Source organism: Vidua chalybeata, chromosome 6 (genome assembly GCF_026979565.1).
Source record: "Vidua chalybeata isolate OUT-0048 chromosome 6, bVidCha1 merged haplotype, whole genome shotgun sequence".
Taxonomy (NCBI): domain Eukaryota; kingdom Metazoa; phylum Chordata; class Aves; order Passeriformes; family Viduidae; genus Vidua; species Vidua chalybeata.
Genome location: NC_071535.1, coordinates 14,000,915 through 14,017,635, shown reverse-complemented (window position 1 = coordinate 14,017,635; position 16,721 = coordinate 14,000,915). Strand labels below are relative to the sequence as shown.

At 35.8% G+C, this 16,721-nt stretch overlaps 1 protein-coding gene across 5 annotated transcripts in view; it reads left to right on the top strand.

Moving 5' to 3' along the window:
- Window positions 1-15,833, top strand: part of PAPOLA (poly(A) polymerase alpha) — a 43,725-nt gene extending 27,892 nt beyond the window's left edge. For 2 of the 5 annotated variants that reach the window (XM_053946747.1, XM_053946751.1), the window contains exons 15-22: window positions 1,349-1,458; window positions 4,108-4,229; window positions 5,269-5,411; window positions 6,683-6,783; window positions 9,243-9,463; window positions 9,830-9,895; window positions 11,488-11,562; window positions 13,659-15,833. In XM_053946747.1, the coding sequence (XP_053802722.1) occupies window positions 1,349-1,458; window positions 4,108-4,229; window positions 5,269-5,411; window positions 6,683-6,783; window positions 9,243-9,463; window positions 9,830-9,895; window positions 11,488-11,562; window positions 13,659-13,754 (934 nt within the window). In that variant the 3' untranslated portion in view covers window positions 13,755-15,833. The remainder of the gene's footprint in view (window positions 1-1,348; window positions 1,459-4,107; window positions 4,230-5,268; window positions 5,412-6,682; window positions 6,784-9,242; window positions 9,464-9,829; window positions 9,896-11,487; window positions 11,563-13,658) is intronic. The other 3 variants (XM_053946750.1, XM_053946748.1, XM_053946749.1) reach the window with 3 other exon arrangements.
- Window positions 15,834-16,721: the final 888 nt, after the last annotated feature.

Genomic DNA, 16,721 nt, shown 5'->3' with positions numbered 1-16,721 from the left:
TTTTTTAATGACAGCACCTAAAGGCAAACAAATGATGCTCAGCTCTTCTTAAGTAATATTTTAAATAAGTACTCTTTAATTCTGTATAAGAATGTGTCTAAATCAGAAAATAAGGGGAAATGTATTTTTGTTAATAACTGTATTAATTGCATAATTTCCTGCCAACCTGTATAAGATATTGCTACTAGTTGATGCTGTTTTAATTGTGAGAAAGCACTGAGAATCTGGGAGAACATCAGGCACTGTAGAACAGAGCTCTTGAGTAACTAAGTTCACTTAATGTTATAAAATTTAGCAGTTGGGATGAATATAATTGAAATCATAATGCCTGTGATTAGAATTTGTCAGGTTATGGAAACAGTGGAGAGAATATGAAGTGCTTCAGATTGTTGAGGATTTTAAATGTTTTTTGACTCCTTCCTCCCCCCTCCCCTGCTCTGAACAGCGATTGCAGGTGTGTGGGGGCTGAAAACTCTTAAATTGAGACTTTATTTCAAGATAACATTGTAATTAATTTGTTAGGAATCATATTTTTCTGTGAAGTGTGAGAATGGGGGAGAAATTTGTCTTTACTGGGATACGTGAAAAGGCTTGTTGCACAGGGCCTTTTCCACACATGAACTGCTTCAAGTATAGTATCGGGCTACTTGTTTTTTTTTAAGAGGTTATATAATTGTTACATGTGTGTTCCGAGTAAAACTGGACGAAAGCAGGCAGTACCTCCTCAGCACCAGTTTAGTGGGTGGATACAGCTACAACTGCCTGCATAATCAGAGGCTCCAATTAGCTCTTTTTTCAAAGGACTTGATTCAGGGAATACTTCCAGCGAAGGTTGTCTTCCCAGTTTATACAGAGGACATTCTTTCACCATCCCATGTGAGAGGGAGCTGTCAAAGGGAGGGTTTTAACTGAAACTTGCAGTTTGTGGTCAGTTACAGCTAAGGAATTTTAGCATTGAAGACAACGTTTACGTTGCAAAATGGAAGTTGCTTAATTGGGTAATAGGTTCTAATTACTTTCAGTGCCTTTATAGTTGCTATGGCTAGTTGAGAGCTGCTTATTTTCATGCTAGGAGCTACATGAGAGTATCTATATGGGAACACAGTTGAATGGAGTAATTTACTGATGATCTTAGTTCATTTGCTGGAGGTAGATGTGTAGTGTTTAATGACTTTTATATTGTGAATGAAAAAGGAGTATTGTTAGTCAACTTGGTTTTTGCCTTTTTGTCCAGTTTCCTATTGCTACTAGAGCTAGAAAGTACAACTGTTGTCCATTGCAGCAAATAACTTATTGAGCTATTTAATTCTGTCAGTAAAACATGACTGTTTTATATAAAATTTTCCAGGGAGGAATACCGTACAATGTGGGTGATTGGGTTGGTGTTTAAGAAAACTGAAAACTCTGAAAATTTAAGTGTTGATCTTACCTACGACATTCAGTCTTTTACAGACACAGGTGAGTTTTGCTTTCTAGGTGTTCTGGTACTAATAAACTTTTTGAAGTGACTGACTTTGCTAAAAATGTAATCTTTATTCATAATGCCTGTAGTAATAGTAGAACTGTATCTACACAGAGGGTTTCAGCTGAGGAGTTAGGGGTTTTATTTAATGAAACACATTTTCAATGAGTTTTAATGTTCCTAAATCTAATTAGGATTTAGACTAATCACTTTGTTTGTTCTCATTAAAAGTGATAAAAATTACACACACATCTTGCAGATCTCACGAAAAGTGTGGTACACTATTTTGTAATCTTTATTAAACAGATGAATTAGTTATCATACATGAGGTAGCAAGCTTAACCTCAAAAATGTTGAGTATAGTTTAAATATTCTTGTTACTTGGTGAAACTAAATTTATCAGTGGATTAACAAAATGTCTTTTATTCCATGGTGTTTGATACTAGATAATTGATTCAGTAATCTTTATTTTCATGTCTGACACTCAGTGGAAGAGACCTTTTTGACTTTCTGATGTTTACTTTTTGATTCACAAAAATAACTTGGGAAATTTTGTAAGCAAAGAATTGGTAACAGCTGGGGAGTGTGACACCCGAGTACCAGGAACAGTAGCTTTGACAGATTTATAGTAAATTTACAGGTTTTTTAAACAAACAACAGTCGAGGCTCAAGTATTCTGTGTTTACAGAGCTGAAGGAATAGGTTCAAGTGTTACCTAATGCAGTCACGGTCTCTGAATTTCTAAGACTTAGTCTGAGGAAGCAAGGGAATTGAACACCTTGGCCCCTCTTCCCCCTCACAACCGTGAATGCAGTAAATATGTAGGCATATTTATCATGCCAAGGTTTCAAAGTTGTTTATTGTCATATATAGCTGCGGAGAGGCGTCTCTTTCTTGAGAGTTGAAATATTTCTTGTAATTATTAGTGATGAAGGAGAAACTCTAGCAGCTATAGGAACATCATTCTAATTTTTGAGAATTTAGAAAAGGTAATACCTTGGCTGCTGCTTTGAAGGAATTCAGAAGTTAGTTTCTCAAGTGTTTCATTGTTTATAAACAGATATTTCAGTAGTATACTTGTCAGAGATTTTTGGTATGAAAAGACTAAAACTTGCACTTAAGATTTTTGATGTGATTTATTTGCACTATATTCCTAAAGTTTGTCTAAATAGATGCACTTACAAGTGGAGTAGCATTTCATCAAGATCCTTACAAACTGTGATGCAGAGTTTTCAAATTGTGAATATGCTTCCAGAAGTAACAATCTAGTAAACAATTTGTTTGTGTGTTGTGGGTTTTTTGGTAATCTGAAATTAGTGTGGGTCTGTCTTCATTGTTTCTAATCCAGCCTAAAGGCTTGTTTGCCCTGTCTTTTGCAATAGGTCCTAAGATTTTATCAAAAGTAACTATTTTCCAGGATGGAATTAAAGAATAGCTTGCTTTTTAGTGGGAGCAAAGGGAGGAAGAGAAACATGATGAGTAATCTAGGTTTTTGTTGTATGGAAAGTTTGATAAGACCTAATGTCAGGAATATGGAATGCTTTAACCATGTCTGGTTTCATTGAGCATGCTTCTACCTTAGCTGTACCCGGTGTAGTTTTTTACAGAGAGGCTTTATGAGCTTCTTCAATACCAAGAAGTAGTGCAGTACTTGCTTTAATACTCAGTATTCATTGAGCTCTTTGTGTGCCTCTCTCTTAACACCTTTTTAATTACCTGTTCACAGCCTATTCAGTGAGATTCCTTAATGTTTGTAGTATAGGCAGTGAATCAGGGAGATACCTCTTGAGTTTTTGTATTTAAGAGCTACAGAACCATTTTTTATTCACACATCTGCCCCAGCTTTTGTTTAATGTTGTGGAGACAGTCAGTGTGAAAGAACAAGCTTTTCATTTTTACCTGGCTTTACTTGAATCCAATAGCCTGGGTTCCAGTGCAGTTCTTGTACTAACACTTACCATGGTGACTTAACAGAAGCAGATGTTCTGAGGTGAAGAGAAATAACTTATCATACTAGACAAAATTAAAAGAAACAAATACCAACCAAACAAAACCACAAAAATGACTGTACAAAATTAAAAAAAAAGAAATCAAAAACCAGAGCGACAAAAAAGCACAAGAAAACAAAAAATCTAAACATAAATTGCTTTGTATAACAATGTAGTGGTGTGTGAGTTATCAGAATAATTTTAATACATTAGGTGGCAAATGAGCATTTAGCTCCTGAAGTGAAACCCATTTGTTGCAGGAGCTGCATAAATAAAATCACCTGCAAAGAAAATAATTTTATGTAAATGCTATAATTCTTACAAGGAAATTTTATTTCCATCTTTAGTCCCTTTGAGATGAAATGAAGAATTTGCTTCAGAGTTCTTACAGTTAAAACATGTTGAAAATAGAGTGAACCATGTGGTTGCAAGACATTTTTTTTGAAAAACAGGTCACCTGTTTCCAAACTAATGTTTCTGTTTGTACTATCAGTGCTGGCATAGTAGGCAGTTCCCTTTCTTCTTCCAGAACAAGGAAACATTATTCTTGTTCTTGAGGGTAATAAGTGCGCTGAAATGCAAATTGTTTCTGCCTGGGCAAGTAAGTGGACTTTGCAAAATGCTTCACTATGTCTTAATGTTATTCTAATTCTGTAGTTTATAGGCAAGCAATAAACAGCAAGATGTTTGAGATGGATATGAAGATTGCTGCACGGCATGTGAAACGTAAGCAACTTCACCAACTGCTACCTAATCATGTGCTTCAGAAAAAGAAAAAGGTAAACTTCTCTAATATATGAGAACAATGAAAATGCCATTGCTCTCAAATTTTTGATTTTTTTCGTTTACTAATTTAGGTTTCCTTAGATTTTTAGTTTTACTAATCAAAGAATTAAAATCACATTTTGAGATCTTAATTTTACCTGCAAATGATCTCATTTGAGTATAGCAGTATTATTAGGTGCACTGAATATAATAATATGTTTCTCAGACCATCAGCAATGTGGAGAGTATCTGCTTGTCTGGCTGGATAGTTTACCTGTGGCCATATATGAGAATGATAGCATTAGTTTTTAATTAAGATGCTGTGTTGGATTATTGTTTAATTTCAGTTGAGTCAGTAAGAATGGGTGAAACTTCAAATTGAACAATTCAGTCTGTTTCAAAATCCCTGCTGCTTTATATTAGCTTAATCTGAGATCAATACAGGTTTGCTTGGATTTTTTAATAGCTAAGCCACTGCTACATATTCTGTTTTAAGTATAGCTGAATAACATGCTTTATTTCTATAACTGTTTTATACTTCCTAGTTTTAAGGACTAAGAAGTCTTTATTAACACCAAGTGTAGATCTGTTTCAGAGAACAATGTAATTAAGTAATGTGTCTCTTAAAGTAGTAGTACTATGTCAGAAAAGGGTTTTTCTTTTCCACAGACTAAGTTCAAATCATCTTTAAATTTTTTTAATGTACATCCATTTGTTTTGATGTACATCAGTTACTTTAAAGTTAGTGAAAGTATTTCCAAGTCCACAAAACCAAAGAAATTTGAAATAAAGCTGAAAATATAATAATTTTAAATTATCAAATTAAATACAGTAACAGTTTGGTTTTGAACATGATTGGTTCAGAGAAATCTGTATCAGAGTTGTAAACATGAAAACGTCAATGCTTGTAGTGAGAGGATAGTGGATTATTTGCCCGTGAAAGGATTTGAAAACTGTCCATATAAGTTTACGTTTTTAAATAACTTGAATTTCTGTTGATTTTTAAACCTTTAATTAGACTAACGGAATTTTCCTTTGCCTTATGGCTTGCAGCACTCGACAGAAGGGATCAGGTTGACAGCTCTGAATGACAGCAGCCTAGATTTGTCTATGGACAGTGATAACAGCACGTCTGTGCCTTCGCCTACCAGTGCTATGAAGACAAGTCCGTTGAACAGTTCTGGAAGTTCTCAGGGGTAATGAAGACTTTCAGTCTTGTTGCTGCTCTCTCTTCCTGAATTTCTTGTGTTAAACACATGGCAAATACTGCACACATGTGATACCACCGTTAGCACAGTGGGAATGTTCCAAATTGGATGGAGATTATAAACACTCTTATTTCCGTTCGAGCACTATAGCAACATTTGGGGAATAGGGAGTGCGGTGCTGGACTTGAGATGAAGAATTATAAAGTTGGGTGAAAATGCTTAGAAGAACATGATGATAGAAAAACTTAGGCCCTGCAGTAGGAGGCGATGAGAAGTAGCAAGCAGATAGTTGTGAGGGTGAGGGAATATTTTGTGAGTTTTGGATCCAAGTGTGAGACAGAGAGGTTTAGATTTTCAGTCTGGGAAATCAGTAGTGCTCCTGCTGTTATTGATGATACCTATGCAAATTAAGCTTAGGAACATAATTTCCCACTAGCTTCAAAATTTTCTTAACTCCAGTTTACTGCAATAAGTGAGTGTACTCTTTTCTTTCATGGGTCCCACGTTTGTTTCTTTGATACACATAGAAGTTATCATCAATCTCCTGCAGTTCAGCAGTATTACACATCTATTAGAGGATGTTGTGTAGGATGAAATACTTTACTTAGTCCTTCTGACAAATGTTCTTTCAGTTAGTCTTCCTTGGTAAATGGCTAACAGTAGTTGATACCACTATCTGTGCTATTGAAATAAGTCTGTCTTACCTAGGATGTCACAGATGAAGTGGAAATTGCCCTTGGCGGATTTTAGACACACACTGCTTCCCAATTTCTTGACTATGGAAAAGGGATCATTTTTGTGATTGGTCACTTGAAGCCCCAGGCCTTTGTTTGGGATAATTTTAGACTGAAATCATCATTGTAACAGTGTGTGTAAATTAAAAACAAACTTTTAATTCTAGTTCTTCTACACTGGTTTTATTTCATCCTTCAGTAATTAGTTGCTGTGTTTTCCCATGCTCATTATTTGAGTGGACGCTGTCTGAATTTTTGCCTGTCTTCGAAATGCAGCCTTTTTCTGGTTTCAAAAACTGTCATTGAGTGATTTAAATTCAATATTTGAAATAGCTTCCATTGCTTGTGTTTGATAGTAGATTGCCAGTGCTCACTTTTACCTTCTTACTGGCATAAGTTCTGCTCTGTAGTGCAGGTAAAATACCAGCTGTGGTTACTGGTCACACATGATGTGATGAAAGGCAGATCATGTAACACCATAGCATTGCTAATGTTTTCAGCATTTCATAATTTTTCTCTTTTTAGCAGAAGCAGTCCTGCGCCAGCTGTAACAGCAGCATCTGTGACCAACACACAGGCTTCTGAAGTCACTGTGCCACAAATAAATTCCAGTGAAAGCTCAGGGGGTAAGGAAAATTGCATAGCATATTGTTTCTATTGAATTTTTGGTAATGTTTATAAGATAGTTTTTCTTCCAGCTTGAGTCTTCTAGTCTTTGCATAACATATGCTGTAATGTGTTCTTCTTCATACACATAATTCAATAATTTGTTAAGGATTCAGAAAATCACAGAGGAATATTTGCTGTGATGTTTATTTCTTTTATTCTTAGAGATTTATATTCGCCAATCACAATAGCAGTAGTGTTCCAATGACCTAATGTAGATCTGTAGTTTGGTTAGCTAAATGAGGAAAAAATAATCTAAAGCTGGAAGAACAATTTTTATATTTATTTTTAATTCATTTTGTAGTTAAACTCAAGATGGTTCTGTACTGTCTGTTTGTAGTCTGTCCTCCCATGTTCCCGCTCCTTGTGCTTCATGAAATTGATTTTAGGAATGCAAAAGACTCAGATGTAAGCAGAAACACATGTTCCTTACTGATGTCTGTTCAGATATGTCCCACTGTGTGTGCTGACTTTATCCTCCGTTTTCTGCAAGAAAAAGTACACTTTACTTAAAAATAATCTAAAAATTTGACTCTTAAGTCAAAGAATAAAAGCATCTGGTGAAAATATTTTCGTAGAATCAGCTACTCTTCTTTTTTGATGGAGCTTTAGTGTACAAGGAGCAAGTCAGAAATAGATGGAAAAGGGGAGCGACTGGTTAGTCTTTCAAAATGAATCTCTCATTTCACTCTTGACATGTGGCATGGTTTAGTCTTAATTCTCTCTGATTTTTATCGTGTCACAGGTGCATCAATGTGAGTAAGTTTGTCCATGAGCACTAAATGGAGCTTAAATGGCGTGACTGGTTTTTGGATTTGGAAGCATATCAGAAGTTGTTCATTCTTATATTTTGGTTAATCAAAATGTTAATCACCTGATAGTTGTTAATGAAAAATTTCCTCAATGTATTTTTTCTCATCCTGGAGCATCTCCCTATGTGCGCTTATTGGTTTGAGGTAGGCAATTGATGAGATAGAGCTTTGTCATATGGAGCATTTTTCAAAAGGATGTTTATAATATCAATTCTTTATTTGATGCTCTGTGATGACTTCATATTTGTCACTGGGTAATCTAAGCCTGAGAAGTGATAAACTTCATTTTTGAGTGAAAAAGGGAGTATCAGATTGCTCTTGGATTTGATTTAATGCGGTCTTGGCAATGCATATATATGGCAGAGTACAGAAGCAGTAGAATTTCCTTAGGTACCACAAATACTACAGCTGTATTATACAGAGCTCTGTCTGGGCTCATATAGCCTGCCTTAAGCAGGGGTAATTAGGCTAAGTAGAGTGTCATTGCCATGGCTACCTTCTGTCTTGTACAGGAATTCTTTCTCAGAATCATGTGTTAAGGGCTTGTAGTGGACCTAAAAGATCATCTAACCCCAAACCCCTCCTGCCACACTTCCCACTAGACTGGTTTGTTCAAGGCCTTAACTGACCTGGCTTTGAACACTGCCAGGGTCAGGACATCCAAAACCTCCTTGGACAACCTGTTTCAGTGTCTCAGTACCTCACACTAAAGAATTTCTTCTAATACCTAACCCAGATTTCCCCTCTTTCAGTTTGTACCCATTGCTCTTTGTCCTATCACTACAGTTCCTGACAAAGAACCCCTCTTTGGCTTCCCTGTAGGCCCCCTTCTGGTACTGGAAGGTTGCTGTGAGTTTTCCATGCAACCTTCTCTTCTCCAGGCTGACCAGCCCCAATTTTCTCAGTCTCCCTTTGGAGGGGAGGTGCTTCAGTCCTCTTATCAACTTCATGGCATCCTCTGGACTTGCTCCAACAGTTCCGTGTCCTTCTTATATTGGGGACACCAGAACTGAACACAGCACTCCACGTGGGGTCTCACAAGAGCAGGGTAGAGGGGAGAAGTCCCCTCCCTCGACCTGCTGCCCACACTCCTTTGGCTGCAACCCAGGGCACATTTGGCTTTCTGGGCTGTGAGCACATTTGCCCACTCAACTCATGTTGAGTTTTTCATCAACCAACACCCCCAAGTCTTTCTCCTCAGGGCTGCTCTCAGTCACTTCTCTGCCCAGCCTGTGGGTGTCCCTGCGTTTGCCACAACCCAGCCACAGGACCTTGCACTTCAAGAGGTTTGCATAGACCCACCTGTCCAGCCTGTCCAGGTCCTTCTGGATGGCATCCTGTCCCCCCAGTGTGTCAACTGCACCACACTGGTGTCATCAGTGAACTTGCTGAGGGTGCACTCAAGCTCAAGAATGAGCTTGAAGCTAAACTGTGCAGTGTATGCACACTTGCTGTTCCAAACATGATGCTTACACCATTAACTGTACCATTTCCTTGATGCCTGCTTGATGTCAGGGGTTTTGATTAGAGATGAAAAATACCAGTGATTAACTGAAATGATTGTGTCGATTCCTCTTGTTGAAGATCTTGAAATTATTTGTCCATAGGTACTTCAAATGAAAGCATTCCTCAAACTGCCACACAACCAGCCATTTCTCCACCACCAAAGCCTACCATCTCTAGAATTGTTCCCTCAGCGTATCTATTAAATCCATCACCAAGAAGTTCAGGAAATGTTGCAACAAAAATGCCTAGCCCTGTCGCAGCAGTGAAAAGGACATCTTCTCCCCATAAAGAAGAGTCTCCTAAGAAAATTAAAATTGAAGAGGTATTTGAGATTTTGAGATCATACCATAGCAATGTTCAAAACTTTGACTATTCATTTCACCCAGAGTGCTGATTCTCATATTCCAAGTTTCAGATATTTCCTATTCTGATTGCATTGCTGCTTGATGTTTTCAGCTTGCCAAGGTGTTAGTATTTTTATTTTGTTGATATTCATCACATGACACGTGTACTGCATTAGCACAAATGCTCAGAATTGAGATTCTTATCTTAAAAGTAATTATTTTGGTAAGCCTATAATATGCTAAGTCTTACAAATAATTCTGACATTTTAAACACTTTGACCTTATTTTCTTGTTGATTTTTTTAAAAAATACGATTTGTAATAGTTTCTGTGTTTACTTTTCAGCAGGACGAAATAAGTGAAGATACTAGCTGTATAGATTTGAATGAACATGAAAAAATGGAAACTAAGGTATGTATGCCCAGACTGTATAATTTTGTTTATATTATTTGGGAAAATCACTGTTTTTCTCTCTAGGAATGACTAAGAGTGTGTCTATATCTAGACTCTCCAGTAAAGATATCAAAATGATACCTTATTTTTTTAATGTTTTTGTCAGTATTGATGGAGTCTGCTGCCATGCTAAGTTGAGCTCAAATCCATAGTCACAAAGCACTGTCATTTCTTTGCTGGTCATTCATGTGGTATTAAGCATGGTGAAAAAATCAGTCATGATATTTATATTTCAGTTTGTTAAATTAGATCAAGGATGTGTCAATATGCCACGTTTTTCCTGCATCCCAAACCTGATGCATGTTAATTAGTGAAAGAACAATTGTCCTATGTATTCTATTTGGAGTTTGCATGTTGGGCTGAGCATCCCAAAACCAGCCACTTTGTTCACTTTTTTGCTAAAGAAATTTCAAGTGATAGTAAGTAAATCTTCCGTGCAAGTGAAATTATTGTGTGAAGTTACAGCATACTGTTGGGGGACTTAGGAGATTCAGTGTGCCCCTCCTGTATCTTGTAATTAGCAGACAATTTTTCTTCCTTAGTGGTGAACTGAAAGGGTGACAGACTCTTTTTAACCTTATGATAGCAGCTCTCCAGTTGGGATTTTGCAGTTTTTATGGGGAACATTATGTTGTCTCTGGAATACTCTGGAAGTATGCTTAGGCTTAAAGTTAAATGTAAGTTTTTTGGTTTATAGCTTCAATGCCCTTAAGCAAGAAATTGCATCTTGTTAGGCAGTCACCTTGCAATGTCTCTGAACTTAACATAGGTGATGGCAGAAATACATGTAAGCACTTAATCCTCACTTCAAAAATAGATCCACTGGATACAGATCATTATAAAAGACATAGGTAATCCTGTTAGTTTTTATTGGCAGTCTCCTCTAAGTCTTTGTCCTTTATTTATGGAAGGAAATGGTGGAATTAAATTTCTTAAATTAACATAAACACAGGTTTTGATCCATTGAAATGCATTGCTTTTTTTTAAGGGTGTGTTAATGGCACACTTTGAGCTAGCAGACTGTTTTTATTAAAATGAGAATGTGCCATTGTCCTGCTTCAGTCCTATAGTCCCACTGTTGTACCTGCAAATCAGTCTCTGACACTCACCTATTCATTCAGAAAGCTGATTCAACCCATTAAAGCAGAAGGAAAACTTTACTGTCAGAATAGCAAAAGCTGTTGAATTTTTAAACAATTTCTGTAGCTTTTCACATCATCTTCCTTGATAATACACTTTTTGTCTTTAGTGAGTTGAATGACATGTAATGTTTTGCTATAGGAGTCTGTATAAAAGGTGTTAATTGGTTAAACGAGTGACAGCTGGTAAGTGATACAGCTTGTGTTGATGTCAAATCCCTAATAAATGAAACATTCTCCAGTGTGGTGATTCCTTCCTAAAAGGAAGGGTGTCAATGCAGCAAGCATCGATTGCATTTTTCTTTTGCTGTATATGCACAATGTAAATCATTCTGGAGTGCTAGGTGTTCTATATAAGTAGCTCATTGGAAGTGCCGTAACTGTGGTGATGCTTTTATTTTTTTTTTTCAGGAGCAAATTGAAACAGAAGTGAATGTTAATTCTCAAACAGAAACTCTTCAGACAACTTCTCTGCAAGCTCCTCAGGTACTGTTTTTAAAAGCAATACTGCCATGTAATGTATTTATGTGCTAATCTGTGGTGAAAAATTGAAACTGAAATGAGTCCTGATGTTAAAAATAAATGTATAATTTAAAATATATATCCATTTTATGGAAAACTACTTGTTGTTACTGTCACAATTTTTGTGTTTTAGATGGTCATTGATGTTATTGAATATGCATTGTAGCTAAACATGTATGGCTTGCCATACAAACTGACCGAAGCTGGATTCGCTCTTCTGAATTGTGCCTTCAAAGTAAGGGGCTCAGTTTATTCCTTTGTGCTTTGCACATCACAGAATAATCCTTTCTAACAAGGAAACAAATGCTTTAAATAGCTGCTGCTCAAAGATGTCCAGGTAGAGGTTGAGGATGTCTGAAATATAACTTCAGATTCTAATATTTGGTACAAGAGACAAGTTGTAAATTTGTCACTCCTTAGCCAGCTGGTGTTAGCAGTGTAAAGTCCTTTGGAAAACAATAAGAATTCTGTACCATTCACTTAAATTTTTGTTCCTAGTATTGTAACAACTTTTAGAGAGCACATCTGTTTCTTACTAGCATTTTTAAACTTTAATCAGCAGCTCACTAAGAGAAGTATCACTATCAAGCACTTTATGCACTCTTGAATCATTAAAATATGTGTAGTGAATGTGTTGGTTGAAAATAGTGATTGTTGCAATAGTAATAATGGTATTTCTTACTGGACATTTTGAACTGTATGAGCAGTACTGAATAAAGATAGCAAAATTGTTTGGCAAAAACTGTAGACGCTACATGGACTTCTTAAACTGCTTCGGGGAAATTTTTAGATCATTTAGTAAGTACACCAATTTTATTTTATCTGTTGTTGTGGAGGATTATATAAAGCTTTGTAGCTTTTTTACAGATTGTGTGGTTGTTACATTAGCAAAAGTAATCTGGAAACTACAAAGGACGGTGAGCCTCCCCTGACATTTTTCAGTGTTCTTGTTGGCTTTGTTTAAAACACTGCCCATGTTGCAGAAAATAGAAACATGTCAAACTGCAGATCAGCACCAACCAGGGGGTTACCTGGGGCAGGGTTGATGTGAGGCCCAGAGCTATTTTGTCCTGGGTCCGTGCTACTTCGTGCACTAACACATCAGTCAGTGTTGACTTGACTGATTTATTTTTAATAAAGCAGCAATGAAGAGCAGTCATTTTAATGCAGTTTTCCCCATGTATCAAAGGTACCTTATATAAATTTTGAACATTTCTAGCGTAAGAAAACATTTTATGATAAATGATGTGAAGTATTGCATAATAACTGGGTTATTGGGATGGCAAATAATGTGCCACAGTGGAAGTGAAAATACTTAAAAATAAAACCACCCCAACCTTAGAGGCATGTATAACAAGTGAGAAATTAATGAATCTCATTGAATCTCGGGTGGGCTTCTGTGTTTTCCTTTTATTTGTTTTAGATATAATTTTTCTGAATGGCATTTAAGTCTTTTAAGTGATAAAAAATTGTTGAGATTATTGTCAAGGTGGAATTCTTAACACATTTATAGAGTACCTTTTTAGAGTTCGTAACTTTTTTTTCATGTATCTTTTTCTGAACTGATATGAAAAATTGCAGGTTTGACTGTAGAGTTTTCCAACAGTTTGGAATGTATGAAGTCACACACTTTGGATTGGGAACTGTTTTTCATCACTGGTCTGTAAGGGCATAGACTTAACACTGAATTGTTAAGAGGTGTTTTTAAATACTAAACATGTAGATCAGATAGTTGATGTTACTGATCAAGCATCCTTATTATGTGGTTGTTTTACTGTAACACAGGTTATTAGTAGGCCCAGCTTTATCTGCAGCACTTGCTAATTTTTTGCAGTTGTCAAAAAAAGAAAAGGACACAAATTCTTGTAGAAATTTTCCTTATTAAAGACTCCGTAGGCAAAGAAAATACATGCTTCTCTCTTTATAATCTGTAATTACCTTCATATATTTCTAAAAAGTCTTCTAAAGGTCTTTGTTTTGAAAGTTAATGCCAATTACTACAGTATTTTTCTTTTTATATTTACAAAGTTAAAATACAACCAAACTTCTTTTCTTTTCAGAAAACACCCAGTACAGACCTTTCAGATATCCCTGCTCTTCCTGCAAATCCTATTCCTGTTATCAAGAATTCAATAAAATTGAGATTGAACCGGTAAAAACCACCTCAGGGGTCCATAAACAGTATCTGCCAACTCAACCTGTTGTCTTCTAATGCTAGAAAAAAAAGGAGAACGGAGGGTGCAAGACTAGAACATAATCGCAAATGGATTTAGGTATATGTTGTGCACTTCCCTTTCTGGACTAAAGTCGCCGCTTGATTGGAAGTCCAGGTTAGTATGTGAAGCCAGGAGTACAATTAATGTGTTAGCAACAGTTACATTAAATATTTCGAAGGATTACTGCCTTTAAAAACATGAACACTATTTGTAGCCATATTTGACATTCTGATTGAATTTGTTTGATGCATTGTTTCAAAATTGAGATAAAACTGGCATAAGAATCCCTTAAATGCACTTTTATGTACTTTTTTTATTGGAGTATGACTAATTTTAGATCTTTAGCTGATGAAATTTCATTTTATTGAAGAGTCTCTTCAATAGTAGTACTTTGCAAATTGGATGACATTCTATGATATACTATACATTGAAAACAAAGTGTATAGTATATTTAGTTCAACTGCCATCAAGCAGCAGTAAGTCTTTAAAATGTAATGTCAGATCTTGGGGTCATAAGATCTAAGTTGGGGACATAATTGGGAAGTTTTGGTATTGGTGGGACATGATTAAGATGTGGTCTACTTTTATTTATAGGATTGTTTTAAGGTGCATACAAATCAGCAATCAAACAGTAAATAAACTTCCTTTTGAGCTAACTGAACTCCTTATTCCCTTTTTTATCCCTTTCTTTCTTGGGAAAATATTTTGCATTTACTGTTGGGGTGGTTTTTTTTCAAATTATTTTTTTCTGCTTGTATGCACCATATAGAACAATAGTTATTTATACAAAATAAAAACAAGCCATTTACTCATTTGGTTTCCCCCCTACCCCTTACCTAGTTGTAATACCTTGTGGCCTCTAGGCACAAATTCAGAATTTGTCCAATGACTAAAGTGTTCAAGGTAAATATTGTGTGCCTGTGAAATACACCACCTGTCTTGATGGCCTTTGAATCACTAAATATGATTTTTGTACACTCCATAAAGGTCCCGTATGCATTAAAAAGCTTAAAATTTTAAATAAAGGCAAAAAGATTTTTCCCTAAGAATTTTAACCTTTTTATTTTTAGATAGTTCATCTCAAGTAGTTTTACATACTGAACAACACCAAATTTTTAAAAATCATACTTCTAGTAAGCACTTGACATCTAGTAAGCTCTCTTACTCCTATTTTTTGTTCTTGTAGTCGTATCAAAAAAGTAACAACTTTTTCTTTTGAAAGAACTGAAGCTCTCATGGCAAAGAACAGTATTTGAGGAACATGAGGGATACCAACAGTAATACCAGATGTAGATAACAAACTTCATGTTACTATTACTTAAGTCTGAAATATGTGGGATGTCAAATCATACTTCCCATACTTTGATTAGCATGTTTTATGAACTCCCTTCTCCCATTGTGCTCCATCCTATTACACATGCATCTTTCATGTTACAAGTTAAATTACTTACACTCTTCCCCTTATCCTTCTAAATTAATTCTCCAAAGTCAGAGTGTAGCTTATCTTTTACTTAGGCTGTGCAGTAACTGAAAGGGGTTTTTTTTTTTTTGCCATTTGTCTAAGATGTCTAGTATACAATATTTCTCTTTTCCTTGCCCTGTGCAGCCTGCTGTCGTCCACCCCCCAAAGAAGGTTATATCTTAACAGTTGAAGTGTACAAGCTGTCTGTGTATTTTGTGTAGCTATGGAGTTTAGATCGAAATTGCCAGGCACAAATTTAGTCTTGTCATTTTGTTTACACATCGGAAAATCTTTTTCATTTTATTAAACGTTTCATGTAACTGCACCCAAGTTTTGCCAAGCTGGAAACTTGGAACCTTTCTGTATAGTGACTTTTTAATTCTAGTTTTCATAACCTGGAGATCAGACTGTTGCTTTCGCATGATGTACGTAGTGTCTCATGACTGGAGTTTGCTTTGTTTTATAGTATCTGTACTCCTTGTATTTTTCAAGAGCTATTTTGTAAACAGATGATGTATTTCTCCATTGAAAACACAATAAAAAACAGCACAATCCCATCGTTGTCTGATTTTTCTGAATGTCTAAATTGATTTCACTTTCTTAATTCTTACTTAACTCTTGAATTTTCTGCTGAAGCAAAATATGGTATGACCTAAAGGAAATATAGTAGATAATGCTTATTTAGAGAGCATTCATTTATATTCGCTATAGGAAGTTGAAATAACACTCAGAAGGATGTTGGGTTCTGGCTATTAAAGGGAAAGTTTGTGAATTGTGCAGTGTAGAAAGTGGAGGCAGAGTTGACAAAAACACACAAAACATTTAAGGGCATCCTCTCCATCTCTCCATTCTAAATTCTTTGAAGTGGATAAACCTAGAAGAAACACATGCCTAAACAATTTGGGGTTACACTGTTTTCGGCAAAAGTTTGAACTTCATTTTTTAAAAGCATTGGCTGTAAGAGTTTTGGCACCCCAGGCTTTTCTTGCAAGTGCCTATTCCTTATGTCAGCAGATGGCACTATTTCTCTTCTTAAGTAGTTTAAGCGTGTCCTGAAATAAAAGTAAAAATTGCAAGTAGCTGTGCATCACTTGATTGATCTTTGTATCAGCATGAGCCCAATCCTCCAAATGCTTGATGTGAGTAACTTTAATAAGTAGTCTACTTTTGACTAAAATTTCTTTAACTGCTAAAACCACTGATGATTATGGTCTTCATATTATAATTGCCCTGTGTAGAACAATAAACCTTTCTGTTGTATATATTTTTCACAGCATGAAATTGCTTGTCTTGTTTAAACAGATTAATCATTTTTCTATCCTGCCCACCACATCTCCCTTTCATCACAGCTGATGATGTTATTTATGGCTTTAATTCGTCTTTTATTTTCTCTGACCAATAAAAATCTGCTAGTAGATACACAAATTTCTGTTCAATGTTTTTCA